General features: G+C 38.0%; 1 protein-coding gene across 1 annotated transcript in view; it reads right to left on the bottom strand.

Moving 5' to 3' along the window:
- Nucleotides 1-24,867, bottom strand: part of LOC140230350 (solute carrier family 12 member 2-like) — a 53,856-nt gene that overhangs the window by 15,795 nt on the left and 13,194 nt on the right. Inside the window, exons 3-10 of the mRNA XM_072310498.1 lie at nucleotides 22,249-22,344; nucleotides 20,876-20,951; nucleotides 18,312-18,407; nucleotides 12,594-12,733; nucleotides 7,420-7,530; nucleotides 6,625-6,736; nucleotides 4,909-5,036; nucleotides 574-777 (exon numbers count right to left, since the gene is read on the bottom strand). Coding sequence (XP_072166599.1) covers nucleotides 574-777; nucleotides 4,909-5,036; nucleotides 6,625-6,736; nucleotides 7,420-7,530; nucleotides 12,594-12,733; nucleotides 18,312-18,407; nucleotides 20,876-20,951; nucleotides 22,249-22,344 — 963 coding nt within the window. The remainder of the gene's footprint in view (nucleotides 1-573; nucleotides 778-4,908; nucleotides 5,037-6,624; nucleotides 6,737-7,419; nucleotides 7,531-12,593; nucleotides 12,734-18,311; nucleotides 18,408-20,875; nucleotides 20,952-22,248; nucleotides 22,345-24,867) is intronic.

Here is a 24,867-nt window from a genome sequence, read left to right as displayed (position 1 = left end):
TTCTCATGCTATGAATTTTCTTGAGCAATGAAATTGTTCGTAAAATTTGCAATTTGAAGCTTTTATTATCAACAGTTAGTTGACCGGGTGACTATTTCTATCAAGTTGCACAAAGCATGATACTTTCTCTATCTCTCCTGCATCACCAAAGAATAATAATAATAATAATAAAACAAGACAGAGCTGAAAAAGTTTACTGAACTCATCACGTATCACACAGGTATTAACAGACCCTCAGATACACTGTAAGTAATATCTTCTCTACTAGGTAAAAAAAAAAGTCAAAGTCATAGCAGTTGTGGTTTTATGAAGTTTTGAGACAACCTACTGCCATTCACTGTAGGCAATGGCTAACCATACAATGTACACAACAGTCTATGTAGTACACACAAACCAATTTAAATAAACTAACTGATTGTCAAAACAATCTCTTCAATCCTCAACAATAATTGATCAAGAGTTTATGTCTCAAAAGACAGTATATCAATCTTCCGACTCAATCTGTTTACACCGTAATAATTATTTTTGCATTTTTGATCTCTCCGTAAATTTTCCCCAAATTTTGCGACTCACAGCGAGGTCATTGATGATACCGTACTGACAATCCATCGTGCCATTGAAGCACACGGTGGAGACGTTTCCAAAAGCGACATCCTTGACGATGCCGGACGCCTCGCGGATCATACAGCCGCCGATCAACCAGGAGAGACCCACGTAGATAATGGAGGATATCAGGATGGCTAGGAGGGTGCCCTTTGGAATGGCTTTTTGAGCATCCTAGAAGGAAAACAACAAAGGATCATCAGTCAAAAAAACAAGAATGATTTCAACTTTAAAGACTTCTTACAGTGGTCATGTAAACTACACTTTTTTCCCTCTTTTCTTCCCCTTTTCATTCAGTGTGTTAGTAAAATGTTGTTATACTTAACACCATTTTCTTCAAAACTCAAGATGTAGAGATGAAGTGTGATGTAAACACATACTCCGCTGCTATGGTACGTGCAGATGATTTCCTCTTACAAATTCACGCAAAGCATAAATTGTACGTTTGGTCATTCAGTAAGCATGAAATAATCACATTTCTCAGGAAAAACTGTCTTGACTTACAGTTACAAACTGTTCTCATTTTTATAAAATGTGATTAACAATGCTATTTTGTTGACATTTTTACAAATCTGTAGTTTCTTTTCTTTTACATCAATATCATTTAAATCAAAATTTGGTAGTCCCCTCGTTGACATTTGATAACACACTGCAAATGCACAAAGTCCTGTGGTCAGTGATAATCAATACATTTGCCATAAACATGCAATTTATTCTTTTCTTTGCTGTATGGCAGATAATAATTGATGTAAAAGGTTGCTGAGGGTCAAAGGTCAAGGTAGACCAACTACTAGATATGCCATGTATTTACTAGTGAGTCTATAAATTTTGTGTGAATCAGGACTTTCCCACAATTTTGCAAGTGGTTAAATTCACAATCGTGAAGTACAGTAATGAACAGAGAAATGTTTATGCGCATGTTGCATTTATGTTGGGATCAGAGTTTTGGGGTTTTTTTTTGCATGTTGTTGAATTTTGAAAAAGCAAATGACTTGTATAATTCACAAAAATACCCCCCCCCCTTCGGAAATATATGGCATTTACAGACGATCACCTAATACTCTTTCCCAATCCCTGCACCCGCAACCAACCTCCCTGCATGCACACACACACACACGCACACACATAAATCTCGTAACACAAATATACAGTATACATAGCAAGCTGTGCTCTAAACCTAAGGGTCAGCTTTAACTGCTGTGACTATTGAAATGTTTAACCTCTTCTATACTTGTTTCAATTCCACATTGTTTCACATCACTCTTTACTGGCACACTATCAGGTCAATAAATTTCTTCTGACATGCTATAAAAGTGTCATGGGTATAAAGTGAACCTTCTGAAACTAGATGTTGCACTAGCTGACCCCTAAACACCCATTATCATCGCAGGCAGCCTACAGGAAAGAGCTTTCTCATACCCACTCCAGGTTTTCAGAATGTATGGTCGGTTGCCAAATGGTCCAGTTCACCTCAAGTGAGCTTTGGGCATTACAAAATCATCAGGGGCCTGTCGCATTTATAAAACTTTTTACCTGAGGAAAACTCAGGTTGATTCTTAAGAGAGTTTTTTCCTGTGTAAAGTCAATGGAGGAGTCAGTAACCTAATCAATTTCAGATCACTCTTCATAGTAATCTCATTAGATTTAGATCACTCTCTGTACCAATCTCATCAACATTGAATCATTCTCTATGCAAATCTCATTAATTTCAGATCATTCTCTGTAGTAATATCATTAGTTTTACATCACTCTCTGTATACAATCCATTAACATTAAATCACTTTCTACCCTAATCGCATTAATTTTAGATCACTCTCTAAAATAATATCATTAATCAAAGAATATATTCTATAGTCATCTCATTAGTTTAGTTCCACTCCCAACCGTAATCTCATTCCTTTCAGGTCACCCCCTGCTGTAATCTCTTCTGTCATTCCCTTCCAGTGGTTGCTAAAAGACAAGTACATGACCACATCATAAAAGAAATAGAAACATGAGCTCGGAAAACCGAGCGCTGTAACAGCTGCTTTTTACGTGTACAGATATTTGGAAACACAGGGGTCACAGACATATTCACAAAATGTTGTGCATCACGATTTGACACCGAGGCTTGTCGCAAGGGCATTAACCCGTTGGGGACGAGTCCCGAGTATGCTTGGGCAAGTGTCTATGGGAAATGCATGTTGCAGCGAAATCAACCCGTCTTCAGCGGGTTAATGCCAGTCCATTCACAAATATTTTCATAAATTCCTGGCCCAACAGTGAATAGCAAAATTCACAAAAATTGAACTCTCACCAACAGTTTTTACAGACAATACCGGTACACTAGAAGTGCATTTGGCTAACATTAAAACTATTAAAGTTGGTATATACGGAATGAGGCCCAGGATAACCTCTCTGTACTTCGGTATCTCTCTTTCATCTCTTCCTGACTATAATCATACCATTGTGCTCACTCCATTGTGCTTTGTGTATACATGCCACCAGCTGCGCTCTGTACAATCCAGACATATACCCCCTGATATTTCCTCAAGCCACCTGCATGCACACCCAGTTGGAATACAGCCAATGGTTGGCCCATTCTATCTACCATCGCCAGACAATTGCCCGCTTCCTATTGTAACACCGGTCCGCCCAATCTGCCCAATCTCTTTCCCCTATTACTTCCTAACATTAACAGTAGGGCGACAATAAAAGGACTAACATGTGTCAGGACAAACCCGACTGTTCATAAACACTTTCGCTACATCCATTCAGGTCACAGAAATTATGTACCATTCAAACTCAGGCCAAAAAGAGAATGATAATAAAAAAGGAATGAAAAAAAAAAATATAAGAAAATTGTAAGGAGTTCTAAAAGTTGTGCTTTAGACAATGACAACTAAAACCACTTGTAACGCATAAGAACAAATAGGCCAAAAACAAAACTGAAAAGGTAATAAAAATTAAAAAGTATCAAAACAAAGGAAAAATGCAATGATTAGAAGAGAGTTCCTGCATACAAGTTAAGCATATCAAATGCCATACACAACTTTAAGCCTCAGAAATCAAGCACGAAGGGACATAGGGGAAATACTGTAATGTGGTGGGGCTAATCAATTCCTTCATTTTTGTGTTCAGCCTGCCTAACTGTTACACACTTAACATAAAAATGTGGTAAGACATTTCACTGTGATCTGTCAAGCTCTTTCATCTATCCTTGGCTAATCCACCCAAACTTGATATCAAAAGTTAGATGACCCACTCAGGCTTTAAAGATGTCATAGTACAAGAGGTGATCCAATCCGGTTTAGGGGGATTAGATAATCCCTGTCCATTGACACTTAGGGTGGCATTCTGAAAATCTTCCCAAGTTTCTTCCCAAGTTTCTTCCTACGTCAGAAACTTAGGAAGTGCCTAGGAAAGACAGAATTGGCATTCTGAAATTTCTTCCTAGGCACTTCTTAATGCAAATTAGGCCATCCTTATCCCATATCCATATCCTTTCTTAAGCCAAAACAATATGCCGTATCATAAGGAACCAACCAATTACAATCGCATATTACTATGACGTAGGGTCAAATACATGTGTGCGCGGCATGTTCCCTTTCTCACACCCATTTCACGCATCAAAGTACATGTTCCGCGTAGTGATTGACAAGCGTGCCTATCACAATGTTTTGCATCTCGCTATTCTTAACAATGTACTTAGGACAGGGGTGGAGCTTTCCTGAATATCTTCCTAAACTTCTTTCCGAAGTGAATTCTAGAATACCAACTTCTTCCTAAATCAAAATTTGCATATTCCCGCCCCCTTCCTAAGTTTCTTTTTAAGTTTACTTAAGAAGAAACTTAGGAAGATTTTCAGACCACCACTTAGGAAAAATCCTGACTTAGGAAGGAATTTTTCCTAGGAAGGATTTCAGAATACCACCCATGGTTTCCAGACATCTGTGCCAAAGAGCTTGAAAAATACCCCAGCTGATATGACAACTGAGGCCTGTTTCATAAAGATTGAGCATAAGTTGCAATCAATGGCAAATTGCGTTTCATAAACAGCTTTGCAATTGATTGCGAGTAACGCTCAACCTACTGAAAGTTATGCTTGATTTTTCTTGAAATCAAGCGTGAGTGCCTTTATGAAACAGGGCTTACGCTCAATATCGAACTTATACTCGATTCAACAAGTTACGCTCCATATATCGAGCATAAGGTCAATCGCAACTCTTTATAAAACAGGCCCCTGTGTATTAAACATAGAAAGAGTTTGGCATGCACAGTGAGTTCACTTGGAAAGACGAGCCCTTCACTTGAAGCGATTCTTACCTTGAGGTCGCCGGAGATGTTGGCACCGGCCAGAATACCGGTGGCAGCTGGGAAGAAGATGGAGAACACGGAGAAGAAGGACTCTCCGTCCTGAAAGCCTGGCTTGAGATTCTCCACAAACACATCAGCTGCACAGGGGTGGCGGCGGTGGTGATAGATAGATAGACAGATAGATAGATAGATAGATAGATAGATAGATAGATAGACAGATAGATAGATAAATAGATAGATAGATAGATAGATATTGGTTTATTTCATCAAAAGGAAAATACATAGCAGCCCAAAGGCTGAATTGCGTGTTCTTGATGTAAATACATAATATTATGTATACAAACGAAACAATACAATATGATACAATAATCATTTACTTTAAACAGTCTATCCACAAAAAAAAAAAAAAAATGAGCCTTATTACATATTCGAATACCACAAATACAATTCTCTTTCAAAATAAAATATTCCATCAACACCTAATAACACATAAATAATTACAGCAGAAAATAAAAACAATTGATTTAGAGTATCAAAAGATAAAAATACAGCGTAGACCTACAGTTGTATATAATGCATGTGTATATGTATTATATACATAACATGCATGTGCCCCATTGATGGCAGGGAATGTGTGTTTGTGAATGTATAAATTGTGTTGCATTGAGTTGGGTGTGTGTGTGTGTGTGAATGTATGTTTGTTGTGTTGTGTAAATGTTTGAATGTGTGCATGTTTGTGTGCATGTTCATAATGGGGAGGAAAAGGGGCATAAAAGAAAAGAATACATATAAGTACAGTAAATGGATATCAGAAATGTCAAATTTGTCATAGAAAGAACAATTTCAATTTCAATTCAAATAGAATTTCATCTTCAATGATACTTGTTTGTTATCCACACAGATTCAAAGAAAAAAATGGAAAAAACAAATTAGCCTATCAAACATGCTATTTTAAACAGATAACACAATAATTTCATCAGGGGAGCTACAGTAATCACTATCTCTCCCATACCCCTCGACATATTTCCTATTTTTCATCCCAAATTGGTGGTGGAGGGGAAGGAGGAGGATGAAGAAGAGCTGGTGATAATGGCAAAAGACTTGGAGTACGATTCCCATTATTCTTCTAAATGAAAAACAAACAAGTACTATACAAGCATCCCCTATTGATGGTGAGCACATACACTGCGACTACCTCACAGCACTTTAATAATGGCATGATGCATGCAATTTTTCTTTCCCCTTCCTCAATGCCAAGTGACAAAGCTAACTTGCACAAAAGATTGCGCTATTAATAGAACCTAACCCAAACTGCATGATGTCACAATAATTGTTGACTCAGTTTTTTTTTTTTTTTTTTGGGGGGGGGGGGTGGGGAAATCACTGCAGACCTGCCGACCTGGGGGTATTTCATGAAGCATTTTGTAAGATTTTTTTTTTTTTTTTTTTTTTTTTCTGACAAACTGTTAGCTACTGACATCCTTGCATCTGAGTGGCTGAATGCAAATTTGTCCTATAAATATGTCGGACAAATCGCTTCATGAAATGTCCCCCTGATGGAAAGGCCTGTGACACCCTCTTGGCAATTACTGCCATTCTAGCTATCATGGCATTTCCAAATCCCAGCCATGGATACATCCATTGTGCTGGTCAGCATCTATGCAAATTATTGGTTGGATGCTGCAGCAGAGCAGAAGGGGACCAGTGGAGAGAAATCCAGCTCACCTTGGTACCCAGTAAAGCCTCTCGCTGCCTTTGCCGCTGTGGGAGGAAGGAAGCTTCCAATCACCATGTTGAAGATGGCGATGCTGAGTACTACCAGCAAAACTAGCTGAATCTGAATGAAAAAGAGAAAGAGATAGGTAAACAAATGAATAAATGAATAAATTTAAAAAAAAAAAATAAAAAGTAAATAAATATATAAATATACAACCAAGTAACTAACTACACGTACAAAATGTAACTACACATAAATAGCTAACTAACTAATTAACTCACTAACTAACTAGACAAATAAATAAACTGGATTGGAGTGAAATATACTTCATTCATAACCAGTGAATATCATCACCACCAGTAGCAAGCAATGAAACTTCCCCTGACAGACAAACCATGTGAACACAAAATTCATACTCGAATGTCATATTAAAATACATGACTTTATGAAATATGAAAGGCAGGCAATATCAACAATGCATAAAATGAGATGCTAAAACTTTTGGTAATACATTGCCACATGAGAACAAATACAATGCAGGCAATGAGTCAGAGTGTATGAGACAACATTGTCACATTTGAGTAGGACATTACACATTACTTTATATATATCATAGTGAATTTTATTTTTTTTAATCAAGAAGAGCACCCCTATTCCTCCCGTACCCCTCCATCTCCTCAAAAACAAACAATGATTTCTGTAATCACATGCTACAAGTGTTCTATGTAAAATGCACAATTTTTGACTACTACCATTTCAAATTTCTAATCAAAATGAGACAAGTCATGAGGTATATGATTTACCTTAGCCTCCCAGGCCATGCCGATGAAGACGATCACCAGCAGAATGACGACAGTGATTTCCCCAATGATTCTCACATCATTTATGAGGTCCACCATTTGTGCATCATAGTCCTGTGTTTGCAGAGAGAGAGAAATATATAGGAATATATGTTTGGGTGAAAAAATATACAGAGAGGGATAGGAATACATTATGTATGAGTGGAAAAGATATACAGAGAGAGAAATATATAATATAGGAATGTATGTGTGGGTAAAAAAAAACAAACAAATAATAGAGAGAGAAATATAAACTAAGAAATATAAGTATGTGTGAAAAACAATATATGCAGTGTTACAGGGAGAAGATATATATTCAATACAAAGTACAGCAAACAAGAATATGGGTGGGCTTTTGTAGCAAGGTCGGTTGTGTATCTAGGTACATGCCTCCTTGCTATCGAATTGCTCCAGTTTTGGCACCTGTAGGTTCGAATCTCATTGAGTTTTGCTGGTAACAGCAAATCATGTATTGTGCTGTCATGCCATCCCCTAAAGAGGCAAAACACTCTGTCCCTTCGATGGGCCAATACAATAGAGGTCCCATGTGTGGGAGAGCTGCAACCGACACACGTTATTATTATTTTTTTTTAATGGCACGAAGGAGTTTTGAAATCATTAATTGCGCCAACATTTGAGGGGAATAAACTTTATAATTACAAACAACTATTACAAAAGGTATGAATGTTCATTGCCTTGAGAAATATTTGTGCCTTTATGAAATCAGGGGGAATGAATAATAGACTATAAATTTTGAAAATATGCCCCATTTTGTAAGGCACAAATGTTTCTCAGGGGTACTTGATTGCTTTTTAAAGGAAACCTGGGGTGGTTTTTTTTTTTTTCGTTTGTGTGTTTGTTTGTTTTTTGTTTGTTGGGTTTTTTTTTACAGGCGGGATTTAAGAAAATTATCGGTTGGGAAGTCACTGGGTAATAAGGCTATACTGTATATTCTACTACATTTCCAGTTTGGCTCTGTGCTGGCACAGAGTTTGCTTCGCAAAAGTTGCCGCTGGATGAAGGGGAAGGGGAAGGGGAAGGGGAGATTTATAGTCACATTCACACAGACAAAATAGCAGGATAATGATCGTGATCCAAATGTCAAAGAGTTTTTGCAATAGTTCAGACTGACAGACATATCCCGCTAATTGCTGACTACTATAATCTGTCAAACAAATTGTGCATCCTGTATATGAAATTCACCAAAACTTAATATTGACCCTTGCCCTTGAGTTCGTGAGCTGTTTAATCATGTGTGTTCAGAATGACGGGACCCCCCCCCCCAAAAAAAAAAAAAAATTATCAAGAATTCTTTGCTATAGCATCCACACACATGTCGCAGTGCGAATTATCGCAGTAATTCCAAAATAATCGCAAGATTTCTTGGGATTTGGATCATGATGCTAATCACGTTATTCAGTGGGATTGTCCACACTGGCAAAAATCGCAAATCTCAAGATCTGTATGCCACAAATTTGCATCAGTGTGAATCTCACTATTGACAGGGTCTTGTGGTTGCAAAGGTGGTTGGGGGGGGGGGGGGGAATAAAAATTCGGTTTTGAAAAAATCAAAACTCGAGGTCAGGTGACAAAATTCACAGTATTGATGGTGTGGTTGCCAAACTGAAGGCCACACCCTTGTCATATGAAGCCATTTTACACTTCTACACAAGTATTGTACACATTCATTCTATCATGAATAAATTACAGCTGCTCTAGCCTTGGAAAGCATTAAAATTGATGTGTCTTCAACATTCTATAGGATAGTCATTCTTTACTGAGTCAGAAAACAGCGATAAATTGCACTCCCTGTAAGACTGCCTGCTACATTTCAACGGACAAAGTAGAATATGGTTCTGTGGTGAGCAAATTTGCAATTTGGGAGCAAATTTGCAATTTGGAAACAAATTTGCAATTTGGAAACAAATTTGCAATTTGGAAACAAATTTGCAATTTGGAAACAAAACTTGAAAAGGAAAGACTAAAGCTGCCAAGCTGGATAGACAAGCAAACCACAGTAAAGTTATCACAGTTTCACAAAGCAGTTCTGGAAATGTCAGTAGTTATCTCGTCATCATGCACATAAACCTAATCCACCGATTTTGAAGAAATAGTACACATTTTATCTCTCTTTTCTTTCCTGTTTTGAAAAATGTTGTGCTCCTCCAATAACAGTTAAAGAAAAGATCAATGGTGACAGAGGCTTTTGTAGTGTTTCCGGCAATAAGCTTCTTTCGAAATCTTTCAATCTGAAGCTACATGAGAATACTAGATGTAGTCTGTGCATGCAGTATCTTGGGGTGGGGGTGATGTTTGTGTGGCATATCGGTTAAAATCCCACATTACAGTGAGAAAGTGACTTTCTGCTCAGGATCCAAGCACCCCCTTATTCCCCCCTCCCCCCCTGTTGTACTAGGTATTACCTCTGGCTGTTTATTACACTTCCTGCCTACTTCAATTTGATAAGAGAGTACCGTGTGGGTTCCACGTGCTAAGATTGAAAGAAATGATATCTTCACTATCTATGTCATCTCGTGATCCTTTGCCTTGGCATTTTGATAACAATGTGCGAACTGGAGCAGACTGTCACCAGTTTGCACCATGAAGACACTTGACACCGCATCTATGCGCAGGCATTTTAAGAAGTAAACTGTTAAGTATTAAGATATGGATGGATTATTCAAGATATGTGACAAGAACATACATCATATTTCACATTAGATCTACATCAAAAATGACTGTGTTACAGCAGTGGTTTTAATTGCAGATGGTGATGTTTGACAAGGGTTAGTGATGTTGGCCTCTGGGCGAGGGGAAGGTAAACCTTGCATGACATGCTCACTTTTAAAGCCTGAAGCGGTTAGGGATGAGACCCTCAATCAGCGGTGGGCTGACTCACGCAGCTCTCATCACTAGTTCCTGCCCATATTACAGCTCTCTAATGCGTCACCTAGACAAGGTATCCCTTCTTCGCAGTGCCCTAGACTTCCCCTTGAGAACCTTTCCCGCTTGCAATCGATGCTATCTTTACAAGAGATCATGTGACTTCATCACCAAAATTCCTGTTGCCATGGCAAACTCGGCAAACAGAGTCATGCGCCAGTTACTGTACTACCGAGCTCTGTTGAGACAGAATACCTGCCTCACTTGGTTGATTGTCCTTGCAAAAATTGGTTCATTATGGTACGCTGAATGTCACAATTCTACATGTTGTGTATTGCTACTTGATGTCTTATGTCAAACATGTGTCTCGGAACAAATGCGTAATATCTCAGGGTGCATTTTTAGTAAACGTTTCTGACTAGAAATACGAGTTTTCAAACCATGTTTTGTGGTTTACATTTTACCATTAACGGTAGCCATGATTTAAAACATGGTTTTAAAATGCACTGTGGAGGTACGATTCAAAACCGTGCTTCAGTGAAGACAAAATTTTGATAGTTACAAATGCAACAGCAATATCAAACACAGTTTAAATGCTGTCACAGTCGAGCACCATATTTGACCAATTGCCAAGGGACAAGATGGGCAAATGGAGACCTATGTGCAATGACAGAGTCCAAGTGAGCCTGGCCAGAAACATCTTTAGGAAAAACTCGTATGAACGCTCCTCTGTCAAACCATGTGTCAGAACCAAGTTTCAAAATCAGCCGTGTTTCTTCGCATGCAAAATCTCATAATTACAGCCTTAGTCTCAAGAAGAAGAAGAAGTACAGTTGTAAGTGAGAATATTACCACAGGGAAGGGGATGTGCTTTGAATTATAAATATACATGTAGGCCCGAATTCACGAAGGTGGTACAAATGAAACCATGGTTTAAACCATGGACAAAAACCATGGAGCGCCAAGTGTCGCATGGAATATTTCGTTACGAAATCAGTCATTTTGTCAATGAAATGATTATTTTGTAACGAAATGACAACATTTTGTAACTAAATGAACATTTCGTCCACGAAATGATAATTTCATTAACGAAACGGTCATTTTGTCGACGAAATGACCAATTTTGTAACGAAATATTCCGTGCGACACTTGGCGCTCCATAGTTTTTGTCCATGGTTTAAACCATGGTTTCATTTGTACCACCTTCGTGAATTCGGGCCGTAGTGTCTAAGTTTAGTCACCAAAGTTAGAGGGGAGGGGTGGGGTTTACATGTACTTCCTTGGATCAGAGGAGGAGGAGGACAGAATATAAATTCCCATTGCACTCCTTGCTCAGTAATCTCATAATTTGAGGTGAATTAGGGTCTCAAGCTTCCCCATCTTGGCATGTCTGCTCACGACACATTACCCCTCCGGTGAAAGAAAGCCCCTCATTGAATCATGTATCACCTCAACACGTGTCACAAACTATGAGTCCCAATTTCCCCACACCACAGAAAATCAACATGAATGACGATGTGGGAGAAAATGAACTTCAAAATCTAATTGCCAACACAATGATATAGGAGAATTGGAGTTCATTCAGAAAAGTGCCTATTCATCTTACAATTTTATAGAAAATGCAATGAGTGCACACATTTAGCAGAGTCATTTAAAATTGGCTTACTACTAATTCAATTAATCAACCACTCATTAATTTTTTGTAAACTCGGCACAGGTGGCTCATGGGAAGTGACAAGCATGAAATTCACTTTTCACTGTCCTCCTGTTTGATGAGCAAAACTTTCACATTGTAATTTAGTACAGCACTGTATCATACACAACATACACATTGCCAATGATAACCACTACTGCAACTCCAACAGATACTTGATGGTACATGACAAACAAACTGCTTCTACTACTACAACAACTACTATTAGAAAAACAACTACTGCTACTTCTACTTCTATCACTCCACTTCTACATAACTTCTAAACTCCTTTTTCTCAAACAACTACTTATTGTAAATGGGGAAATGTTCACATAGTAACACTACACTGTTACTCTACACTGCAGGACATCACAGAAATGCGTATTTGGGGACTTTACTGGATTAATTTGACATTCTTATGACACTTCATCTTCCCTACAAAAAAGAAAGAAAAAGGTGACAAATATTAAGACATGGTTACAGTGTGAGTGGAAAGAGCATCAACTGTAAAGCAGTTTATCATGAACAAACCCGCAATCAACATTTATGAGAGTTTTCTTACCTGAAGAAGGAGGGCAACTGTCTCTGCAAAGCCCACCACGTACATGGCAATGGCGATCGTGTTGGCGACCGAAAAGATCAGGCCGATGGCGCCACCAAACTCCGGTCCCAGACTGCGTGATATCATGTAGTACGCACCACCTTGGTGTGTGAAAGAGAAACGGTGTGACAGATCGTTCAACATACGTACACGTATGATCCTGATGAATATAGGCTAGACCGTTTCTCTCATGTATCAAAATATATGGACGTGGATGTTTCTACATCTGCATTTTTTGTCTTTTTGCTGGTTGATAGGATCTACATGTACATGTCCTGCACATTAAATGAACAACTACAAATTCTGTCATGCTTGCATTTATATTAAACAGCAAAGCCTACAAGATTGTGTCAATGTATTAAGAAGTAGATCTTGCTAGTTCTGAAAATCTATGTGTAACCATTACTTCACATTATTCAACAAAATATAAAGAGAATTCCATATTTATTTATTTTTTAAATTTTAGATAATGAAAACCCACATTCTTTCCACCAGTTACTAACATATGTTATAGGTAATATTGTTCCCCACAATCCTGAAAGAGGTTATGAAGTCAACTGTTATCTCATTATGCTAGAAAAATATAAATAATATGTTGATTTCTCTTTATAACATTGTCCTATTGTGACACAAGAAATTGTCGCAAGTCTTCTCATTCAGCGACTGTGGTATCAAAACTTAAAGATTCGCAACTTTTGAACGGACAGTCTGTTTTTCCTCAAACTTCACTGATTTAGATGTGTTCCAGATATTCCTGCATTCATGCAATCTACACATAATTTCGTAACAAAAAAAGTGCACATGGCAGATTGTCGTTAACACACTTACCAGCGCATGGCACCATGTTGTAACCCCTATGTGCACTCCCACATACTAACAACAATCTGCCATGCGCAAGGAAGTGTGTTATTGACAATCTGCCAGGTGCTTGACAATTTGGGTTTAATTCCCCTCTAAATTACAGAACATGCAAACAAGACAAAGGTTTCTCGCGACAAATATAGTCATGGAGGATCTTTGCTATTGTACATCACCCCTGTTTTAGACCACTTTATCATGCAGTGATTTTTATGGCTCTGTGTAGATATCAAAGTACGGGTGTAAAGCTCTTGAGCTGGCAAACTCAAACTGAACACTGTAATCACTAACTGAAAGCAGCCACACAGCCACTGCATTGTAGGTAGGACTTTATAAAGCGTCACTGACTATAATGTTGTGTTGGCTTGCTGAAATCACTTAATTAGACCTTCGCAGTGCTCGACTTCTATGCTAATCAAACCTGACAGAGTCCATGGTACGTCAGATACACTCTCTCTACACTAGCTTCATTTGCAGTTGCTTGCTCTCTCGGCAGATCTAGTTCAGTCACAAATTATAGAGTGCATTGTGGCTAATTGCTCAGCGAGTGTTCCCTAATAACACTTTAATTTGATACTACTCTCTTTTAATACTACTCAGGCTGATGTTTTGGTTTGCAATCTGACAAATCATGAATTTGCCGATATTCAATCAATGGGTCATGTAATAGTGAAGTGATGAAGAGTCAAAGCTGAAACCTCTTCTTAAAAACTATATGCTGTATATTGGCATAGAACAAGGTTACCATGGTAACTGAAATTTTGGAATGAGATATAGTAGAAAGAGAGAATATAAGAGAAAGGGGGAAGACAGACAAAAAAAAAGCTAGACAGGTACACATGTAGAAAGAAAAAGACAGAAGGACAGTCAGGGAAAGAGAAGACAAAGATAGATACAGACAGACACAGAAAGACAGACAGACAAGCAGATTCAACTGATGTTCAGAGTCTCCTGCCTATTATGATAAACTTTCTGGAGATATATTTTAGCCTAAGTACTATATTCACAGGCATATAACATACCTGACAGGATGAATGTATGTTAAAAACATAAACTGCTCTGTAGATTTCCCATTTTGGGGGGTGGGTGGGTGGGTGGGGCAGGTATGAAGTATCTTGCCATTTGAATCTAGCATCCTGCAGAAAACTTCTTCATCACCACGCACTGAGTTATATACACAGATCACTGCACACAGTGAAGAAAACCCAGTTTTCCACTATCGATACACACAGTGTGTGCACACATCAAAAGCCCCGTGCACACTCTTATAGATGAATACCTTTAGCTGTCCTCAGAGCATATGAGGCAGGGCTTATGTAATCAGTGATGTCACACGGGGGTAAAACTATTCAACATTTAGGCTTGCCTCTGGCAAACATCTGTATTAAATTGAATTGTCTGCATCCATTATATCCTCTTCAGGACTCCAGAAGTTGAAGCACAGTTTGTGATAATGTATCGCTGCAACAAGACATGTCTCACTGTTTGTCTGTCGGTGTGTGTTGTACACGTGATACGTTCCGACAAATTGAGAGCTGAATTAAATCTAATTGCGAGATAGTCAGGAAGGGTTAACCTTGATGAATCTAATACCCCTTTCCCGCTGCCCGTCTCGGTGAACCACCGAGAGGTTCCCCGGTGAATTCACCGGGGAACCTCTCGGTGAAAGTTTCAGTGCCGTCGTTTCACACTGCTCTCGGTGAAACTTTCCCCTAGACGGGTTTTCTGCTCGCAACGTGGGTGATCTTATGTAGGCCTACTTGAGTTTGTTGTGCATCTGCGATTTGGTTTTTTCGATCCCATGTTCAGCAAGTTTTCGGAGGAGGGAATCGTACGCGGCAGCGTCAGCCGACGTCCCGCTCAGTTCTTCGTTCACTGCTGCCTCGCTACGTAATTGAAGTAACAGTCTCTCTTCGTCTTTGGTCCACACTCCAGCCATTTGCAAAATTCCCTCGAAAAAATCAAGCAAGAGGCGGACTGTATCAGACTTTACTGGAAGAGTTAAGAGCTAGACACTAGAGGAAGACGAAGAAGGAGGAAGCATCAAATCGATCAAGTACACTGTAAACCTATATCAGCTTTGTATACACGGCGTGCTAATTAAACAATACAATGCACAGCACGATGCAAAACAATGCCGTCGCACTGTGAACGCCACATTGCACACGAAACGACATACTATGTAGTGTCGTGTGTATGTTTACAAAGACGAATTACTAGTACCCTGTACGTGTGGATTTGGGAGGTCGAGTGCGCGCTAGCTAGCTGAAAACGTGTGCATGACCAGAAACAAAACATGACCTTTGACATAATCTGCATATTTTCCCCGGTGTTTCACCGAGACAACCTTTCACGCTGGGCGCTCTCGGTGAACCACCGGGTGATCTCCCGTTGAACTATCGGAGTTTACCCAGGACGCTTCTCGGGTAAGAATTGCCCAAAATTTCATCGGTGTTTCACCTAGGCTTCCCCTAGATATCAACCGAGAGACCTTTCACACTGCGGGGTTCCCCGGGTGCCCCCAGGTGCCCCCGGGGAAGATTTTCTTCAGCGGGAAAGGGGTATAAGCATGAATTCGTCTCTGCCGCTTTGCGGAATTCAACGAAACAGCTGCTCCTCAGCTTCAATATTGAGTCAATGTTTCGGAACTCATTGGCAATAAAGCATCTATTTTATTATCAAAGAGGGGCAGTAAACAGCTCTCACTCAGAAATAAGCATGGGTGATCTGACACAGGAATTAAAAATAAGCTTCTTATAGGCACACATAAGCTGTATAATAATTTAAAGGTAGGGAATCCCATTTGCATGCCTTAAATGAAGAGTTGTATAAATACAGTGGTATGTTGAAGAGAGTATCATTTTAGAAACTCCCATAAAGTATTGGAAAGTGGAAGGTAACATTTAGTACTTTTTTATTAACCGTTAGATTTTGAATTGAATTTTTTTCGGGGCTCACCGTAAATTCCAGTACATTACTAGGCTACCTTTGCAGACCCATGCACTGCATGTGTGTCCATCATGTATATTTTGTGAAGAAAGTTCATCAAAACTTACAAACATTTCTATATACATTCTTGCCACACACTCTATATGTTATTACATCAGCTCTTATACTTTTACATTTGTGTTTATAGGTAAAAAAAAATACAGAAGACTGCAACAAAAAGGCTTAAGTGTGGCTGACACACAGAACTACTGAGTAGTTGAGTTTTGTGCATTATTCAAATTGTAGATAACTGTTGACTTCCAAATTTCTCAGCAGTGGCCTAAACAAGTCCCCTGAGGTTCATATTTAATGTTTTGCTGCATTTTGAGAGGTTTGCAAAAGGTAAAGTGTAAGCATATCTCCACACTCAAATTATGGATGCAATGTAACACTTTCAGTAAACAGCTAACACCTTTCAATACAGGTGAAATATGAGAGATATACATACAGAATCAAAGAAACATTTTGTTTCATGTTGCTAAAAGTGGATGCCTGAAGCGATTTCCTTTACTATAGATGATTTTAAAGTAAATCAGTAAGTGTAATTATACAGGGCTACTATTTTTCTATGAATATGTAAATGGATGCAAAACTTTTGTTTCCCTAATGTGATCCTGATAAAAAAAGGTGAGATCAACCTTTTGAATGGTTTTGATTTGTTTTACTTTTTTTATGTCTCTGCCATTTCAAAACAGATTTCCATCAAATAAACTTTGAATTCTTCTTAATGCTCTTTAACATTTTCATAAAGTGGTTCCCAAGTATCTCGCAAAAAGTTAAAAGCTGAATCCTCACCTCAACCAATACTATATCATCCCTTTAAGCCTTTTTTGTTGTTGTTTTTGTGGGAGGGGTTGCTTCTAGAAAATTGTTGAGGGAGCACCTCTTTTCTCTTTCTCTCTGTCTCTGTCAAACTGCATTTCTCTTTCACATAATAATTCTGATTTCACTATAAGTAATTTACAATAATGAACAAAGTAACACTTATGAAAAATATGAAAAACATGAAAACATTTGACAGACTGGGCAGATAAACTGTTTGGAGGCATGATCTCCAGGCCACTGGCTTTCACATAGTCTTGCTTACTCAGTCTTTTATAGTGCTTGACAAAAATGATACACTGATTTGAATTGAGTTGAATGGAATGGAATGAAATGGAATAAAATGGAATGGAATGGAATGCCTGATTAATGAATAATTATGCCAGGTGATATGTATATTTTGCAAATCTTTTGCCTGCTCAACAGGATTTTGAGTCAAGTGTTTCAGACAAACCCGACACATAAATTAGTTGCTGCTAGGTAGGAAAAACTTTCCTGTTGTCAAGGAATATTCATTGCTCTCGGGTTGTGCGCAACAGCATAGTACATTGCAAACCCTCCCTTTATCAAATTAATATGTCAATATTGAATTGAATGGTATGGCGTGGAATGCAACTGAGATGAATTGCATGGGATTCGATTGCAGTTGAAATTGAAATGAATCAAATCGAGCCGAGGCTGTTTAACCATTACTTTGCTTCGGTCGCTATTTGGTATGGGTGTCTGGAATCTAATATTGTCAGTGAATAGAGATCACCTAGTCTGTAAATTTGATTAATCCATTCTGTGTCACCATGGTCTTCCTGTTGGACTGAGGCACATTGCTACATGTGAGTAGGCTTCTAGCTAATCTACAACAAGGTGAAGTTTGGATGGACTACTGAATGATGATGGAAAATGCTTGGCAAGTTTAACGCTACATGCCTGGGCACACAAAGAGTTAATCATTGTGAAAGGTATCCAGGGGCATAGAAAGACAGATGAAGGGCAGAGGAAGTAGCGCTCACTCACCCCCTTTGACCTCTCCATTGGTGCAGATGGCCGACATGGAGAGAGTGGTCAGTGTGGTGACCATTGCCGACAGCAGGACAATGATGCTTGCATACACTGTGGGAAGCACAGAAGCAACATAAATCAATGGGGTTTGTATTTACTTTGATGCAAGATGGGCATGCACTACAAACATGTTTGTCACAAACAACCTCAAGCAGAGACTTTATAGGGAATGCTTGCAAGTTTGTACAATGTACCTCAGGAGCTACATGTATCTGTGAAGAGCATTTCTTTTTCTTTCTCCTTTGATTATCCAGTGGGCCCTAGATCCCAAATTGTTGCGGTTTGGTGCTGCATCTTATTTTTATATCTACTAGGAATTCATAGTTGGTATTTCATATAGGTTAGATAACAAAATAATTGTCTTTCATTTGAGCCATACATGTATGTTGGAAATTGTCGCTTTTTTTCTGTTGTAAAATCATAAAAAGCCTCTAAATCTCATAAACTTTAGTAGAAGTCACCCTTTTTACAATGATATTACTCAAAAAGAATTGGTATATTTTATTCTTTTCTGATTTTGTGCAGATAAAATGAATCATACAGTTCCATTCAATCTTTGTCAAAAAAAAATAATCAAATGCACAGAATATTTAAAAGTAAATTCAATGTTGCCATTTTAAAAGGACTACATGATAATTTCAGCAGCAAAAGGACCCTAAGGCTTAGTTTGGGGTCAAAAATATGTTTGTCATTTCCTTCTATTTCTTCTGACTCTATACAATACTCATTGTGGCTGAATGTCTTGATAGAGGAGATATACCATACTATGACACACTGCCACCAAATTTTGTGGTTACATTTAAATATCACATGGTATTATAACATACAACGGCATGAGCACACACACACACACACACACACACACACACACATTGTTTTAAAAAAAAAAACGAAACATTCTGATAGATGATTGTGTGCATTTAATTAACCACATTTCTATTTTTCTGCTTTGTTTTTAAACTATGGAACATGGACATGAATAGGCTTAGTTGGTAGTGCACCTACATGTACGCTCTTTATTAAAATGTAATCAAAGTATTGCGAGTACTTTATCAGAGAAATACATCTGTGATTACAGTACTGCAGTGGAAAGCACAAGTACAGTGTATGATAACTTTTAAACACTCACTTCATCGCATGTGCAGTAAACTATTGGCAACAATGCGTTGGCAACCAGGTCCTTGTATACAGGCAAGGTGAATTCCTGCCTATATCAAACTAATCATTGATTCATTACCACCCCTGGCATGCTAACTCAGTCCACACTGTGACTGCATAGATTACATGCTTATCCCAGGCAAGGCCATGTTACACGTTGTGATGATGAGGTTAGTCTACTAGAATTGCATGGGGCTTTTAAAAAGCCCTCAAGCAGGTCTTGACACACATTTGTCCATCAGAATATGAAGAGTTTGTTTGCAAAAACCGATAAGTCCATATTTGCCAAACGGAGATATTTGCGATTAAAGGTCAAGAAAATAAAGAGAATAATAAGAAAATTTTTGCTTCTTTTGACCATAACTTCAAAAATGTACCTTTATATGTAGTGACCAATATATCATTTAAAAGGTATTATTTTGTACTTTATGACAGAAACCGTACTTCAAAATCTTCAAAAATGGACTTATCGGTTTTTGCAAACAAACTCTTCATATAGTCACTGTAACTACACAAATACATTGCTATCATCCAGCATTCTCAAACTGTTATCCCACATCCCTCATCAACCTTCTCAACACTGCATTTCGTGCCATTTTTTTTTTCCCAATTGTAAATACTATATGTAAAATTTGAGAAAAAAAAAAGAGCAAAAACAATCACTTTCCCCTACATTTATCATTTATAAACAGAACATAGGGTCCTTCTTATATACTAGCTTTTGGACACTATCTGTTCTAAATGCATATAAAAAAAAAAAGAAAACATTGTTTCAGCATTTAGAAAAAAAAAATTTAATACTTGTGCAAACATTCTATGGATTTGTCCACTATGGATATCTTTTACCTTCAATTTGTCAGCCCCGAGGTCAGAAATTTCTACTGACCTGTCTGTCACTCACAAGCACCTACGCATACATTGTATACTTTGTGCAACGACAAAGTGAACCTGCCTCATCTCTACAAAAGCAGGCCCCTTTCAAATATGGTTTACAAATATATCCAAGGCCTTTCGCACCTTATTCAGCAAACCACGGATAGCCATAGTCAGTAGTTCAAATGCAGGCAGATACGTGGATTTATGACCAGAACATGTTCAAGCTAAGGTGTACTAGCCTAATATAACTAATTGCATCAAAGCCATACATGGGATTGCATAGAACACATGCATACATGTATATGATGTTGAAATGTACCTGGTAAGCAGCACCTGCTGGTAAGTGCTCTCTAACAGTCATCCCAATCAGATATTTACACCAAATGCAAGGTAAAGAGCACATGTTCTGTTTTGATATCTATGAAAATCCTCCAAAATGTGTAGCTATCCCAGAATCCTGAGTGAAACCTGGTACATCTACTTACATACACCAGCTTGCCCAACAATCCAGGTCAGCCGAAGGAACAGCATAACACCCCAGATGTTGAGAATGCATCTTACCTGAAAATGATGAAATCATTTCTTTATTGAGATGCTTTTAATAGATGCAAATATGACTTTATAAATATGTGCTACTCCTCTGGCAATCAAGTACTAAAAATACATAACTGTAACATTTGCGGTTGAAAATCCACTGTTTGTCTCCAGTTTTGGTTTAATTTAAAGCTATTTTTGCTTACAAAAATAATGCCTCCGCGACACTTTGTGGCGGAGGCATACGAAAAGACTTGATAATGGCTGAGGCATTTAATCATGTACCCTGGAAAACTTCCTATTACATTTGACTCAGCGATCTATGTGATTTGAAAGTGCAATTCAACCACATGCTTATGTTGACTATATAAAGCAGAGAACATCAAATACAGAGAATGAATGGCAGAAGTGTCAGCAAATAATTGATTAATATTCACAATTCACAAAACAATGATACTGGTTATAAACCACTTTTGCCATTAATTACATGAGGGCAGTGATAGTATCATCTTTTAACAATTCCTCCAATGGTTCCGGCTCTTTTGAAGATATGAGAAACTGTGAAGACACTTTAAGTCTCTTATTTCACATCTGATTTTAATCTGTCCATCAGAGCAAACTTGAATGAGAAGAGGAATTGTACAACAAAAATACACCGTATCATTGTAGATTTGCCTTGGATAACTGTAGTTCCTATCAAAACTATACAATGGACAGTGTGGAAAGCTAGATGAATGATTTGACATTCCAGTTCATGCTGAACAAATCATCTCAAACACATGATTTGAAATGACACGAATGGAGGTCAACAGTAGTGAGAAGCCAATAATGCTACATTGTGTAGGCTGAAATAGTGAGCTTCAAACACTCGCATATTCCTGAGGGAGATTCATGAAAAGTTTGTTAGGGATGCAATATTTCCTTTTTTGGCCAGCAGAAAAGTTGTTAGGCTTTTTAATATTTCATCCATTTTTTATTTCTCTTGCTGAATTTGTAAATGGATTGATCTTATTTATTATTTATCTATTTATTTTTTCTTTACTGTTCTCTGACAAGCTATGGCAAAATTTACTTAAGAAATGCAATAAATTTGATAAAAACATTTAAAAAGATTTTTTTTTTTTTTTTTTTTTTGGGGGGGGGGGGGGGGAACATGTGCTTTTTTCCACTTCCGATCAACTTCTGTAAAGGATTTTATTGTTGTTGTTGCATGGGGATAGATGCATACAGTATGTAGTCTGTATAAACTCAGCAGGTAATGGCAAGTAGCAAATGTAGTGATGAAATTCCATCTTTTTGCATATTTCAACACTGCAATACAAACCAGTACGCCCTTGATCCAGCCGAACTTCATCGAGTTTGCTGCCCTCTGGTGTTGGGTCTCTGTATCTTCGGGGACATTTTCCATAGGGGTAGGCATCTGATGCAAGAACATAAATTTATTAAATGCAAATATTTGAACATATCTACAACACACACAAGGGTGAGCTCAGGGGTTGCAAGGATTTCAAAGAGTACTGTAGAATCTGATGAAAAATAATACAATTGCCATCATCATGGCCACAAACACACTGTACTTGATATTTGTCATTGAGATTTTATCGAATTAAATATCAAATTTAAGAATTACTTACTCCCACAGAAATGATATTTGGCAAGCAAAGAATTTGTCAAGAAAAATACCTTCAATAATTTGTTTGTCTTCTCATTGAATTCCCTACATCGCTATGTAATGATGGGAAAATAGCAACAAAGTTGCCAAAGTCTGTGATACAACAATTTTCAAGATCATAGTTTTAGCAAATATAGTATTCTCCCTCATGCAAGTGAAAGGAAGATTCAGGCCATAAATTGGAACACTACACAGTCCTTTTCATGTTTACTCTATCTGAAAATCACCCTGCTGCTTTCACAGTTCATACAAATATTGACTTTGAATGAAGACGACAAGAAGTCATACAGCTGTACATCACAAAATGTTTGTCCTCCTCTACAGTTTACCCAGTATGTGGCAGGTGGATATTTTACACGTTTCATCCAACAGACAAATAATGTGTACAACAGATACTGTATGTGAATCTTCAAACGAAATTTGACACTGCTTAAAGGTGCTGCATTTCGAGTGCACGCAAAGTACCAACACCAGATCACCATGCCACTCATGAAAGATAAAAAAAAAAAAACACTGCAAGACACACTCGGCCTCGACCAGGTAATCGATAGCCATCCATCTGCCTTGTTACATTTTATGCGAAAGTAAAGGGGCACACAGCTAATGATTATGTTGCAAGCAAACAGAAGGAAGCGAACAGGATTGATAATTTTCAGAAGTGATAGCAATCTCTCTCTCTCTCTCTAGACTTGATGAAAATCTCCACCATTCATACTGAAAATTTTACATTTCATTGCACAGATTCTTTTTCCTATGTACATGTAGCAATACAATATGCATTACAAAAAGACATGTACATGTACACAGAAGGGCAAACGTCAATGCAAAACAACACTGTGTGGACTGTGCAAGAACATGTAGCCAAATGTAAAAACAGAGTCCAAAGCTTCCACATATAGCTTGAAAACATGCCATACCATGTCAATACAATAGCTATCTCACATAAATGCAAATAAATTCACCGGGAACCAAGCAAGAATCAACACAAATCTTATAACCTGCATAGAAAGCACATAATATCTAAATGAATTCATTTCCACCTACAGGATCCAAACAGTGGCCCAGATCACTACCAATTTAATGTAATCTATTCCTCGCATCATTATCAACTTTTTCCTTAAAATTTCATCCAAATCCTTCTATAACTTTTTAGTAACATATATTTTGCAAACAGACAGACAGACAAACAAACAGACAGACAAACAAGCAAACAGACAGACAAACAAATCAATGCCTATAAAAACATATATGTGTACCACTGCTACCTACGGTAAAGCAAACCTTGACAAGTTTGGAGATCACATTAATATCTCAGTTTACTCAGTACTTTAATCAATCTGACAAAAATTGCCAGTTTTTGTGTTATAAACTTATGCTCTGTCATTTGAGCAAACCAGCCCCATTCCCTTTGCTATCAACTTGCAATCTGTGCTACCACCCCCCATCCCCCCCCCCCTCCAATCAAACACCCAAACTTCCAGTCAGCATAAGTAAATTTGTATGCATGCGAAAGCTACATGTAGAATTGATATCATGCAATGGCAAAGGTGCCTCCGAATGACGCATGGTAGCTGCTCAAACTGAATAACAAGGATTCCTCATTTTGGAGGGACACCCCTTGCTACCCTCACTAGGAACACATGGTCCTCAAGAGTCAGTCCCTAAAATAAACCTTAATCTTCCCTGTATAGTACACAGACTCTGTAGCTCAAAGAGATGCAGGTGCATTCTCAAGCAGCCTCGTACTTGACACCAATCACAGTAGACGAAGAGACTGCCAGTCCCTTCCATACAATGTATGAGTACATGTTACATTAATGATTCAACTACTTGGTTTTGGCATCCACGACTTTGGTGGATGAAAATTGATGATGCTATTGTACTGCAAAACTGTTCTTTGTATAGTGTCATTTCATTTCATTTCATTTCATTTCATTTCATTTCATTGTTTCTTGCAATCAGTGGGATATTGCGTATGGAGCACTATCATACTACACGCTGCTCTGGTGCTCAAAGTTTTTCCACATTGCTTGTTGTTGTTGGCTATACATATATTCAACAATTTCAAATTTCAAAACTACTGGCAGGCTTTTTTGTTTTTAATACTCCCAAATTTTGCTCTAAATGTATTGCATTATACCAACATACAATGTTAATAGGTAATCTATTTAAAGAAATTGTTGCACCCAGCATAAACAAAAACATGGAAAATATCAATTTCATCCTACCAAATGTGTGTGTATACAAGTGACGTGGTACAGACTGTTGCTT

This window comes from Diadema setosum, chromosome 7, assembly GCF_964275005.1.
Source record: "Diadema setosum chromosome 7, eeDiaSeto1, whole genome shotgun sequence".
Taxonomy (NCBI): Eukaryota; Metazoa; Echinodermata; class Echinoidea; order Diadematoida; family Diadematidae; genus Diadema; species Diadema setosum.
The sequence above is the reverse complement of the archived record's forward strand: the minus strand, read 5'-3'. Positions and strand labels throughout refer to the sequence as shown.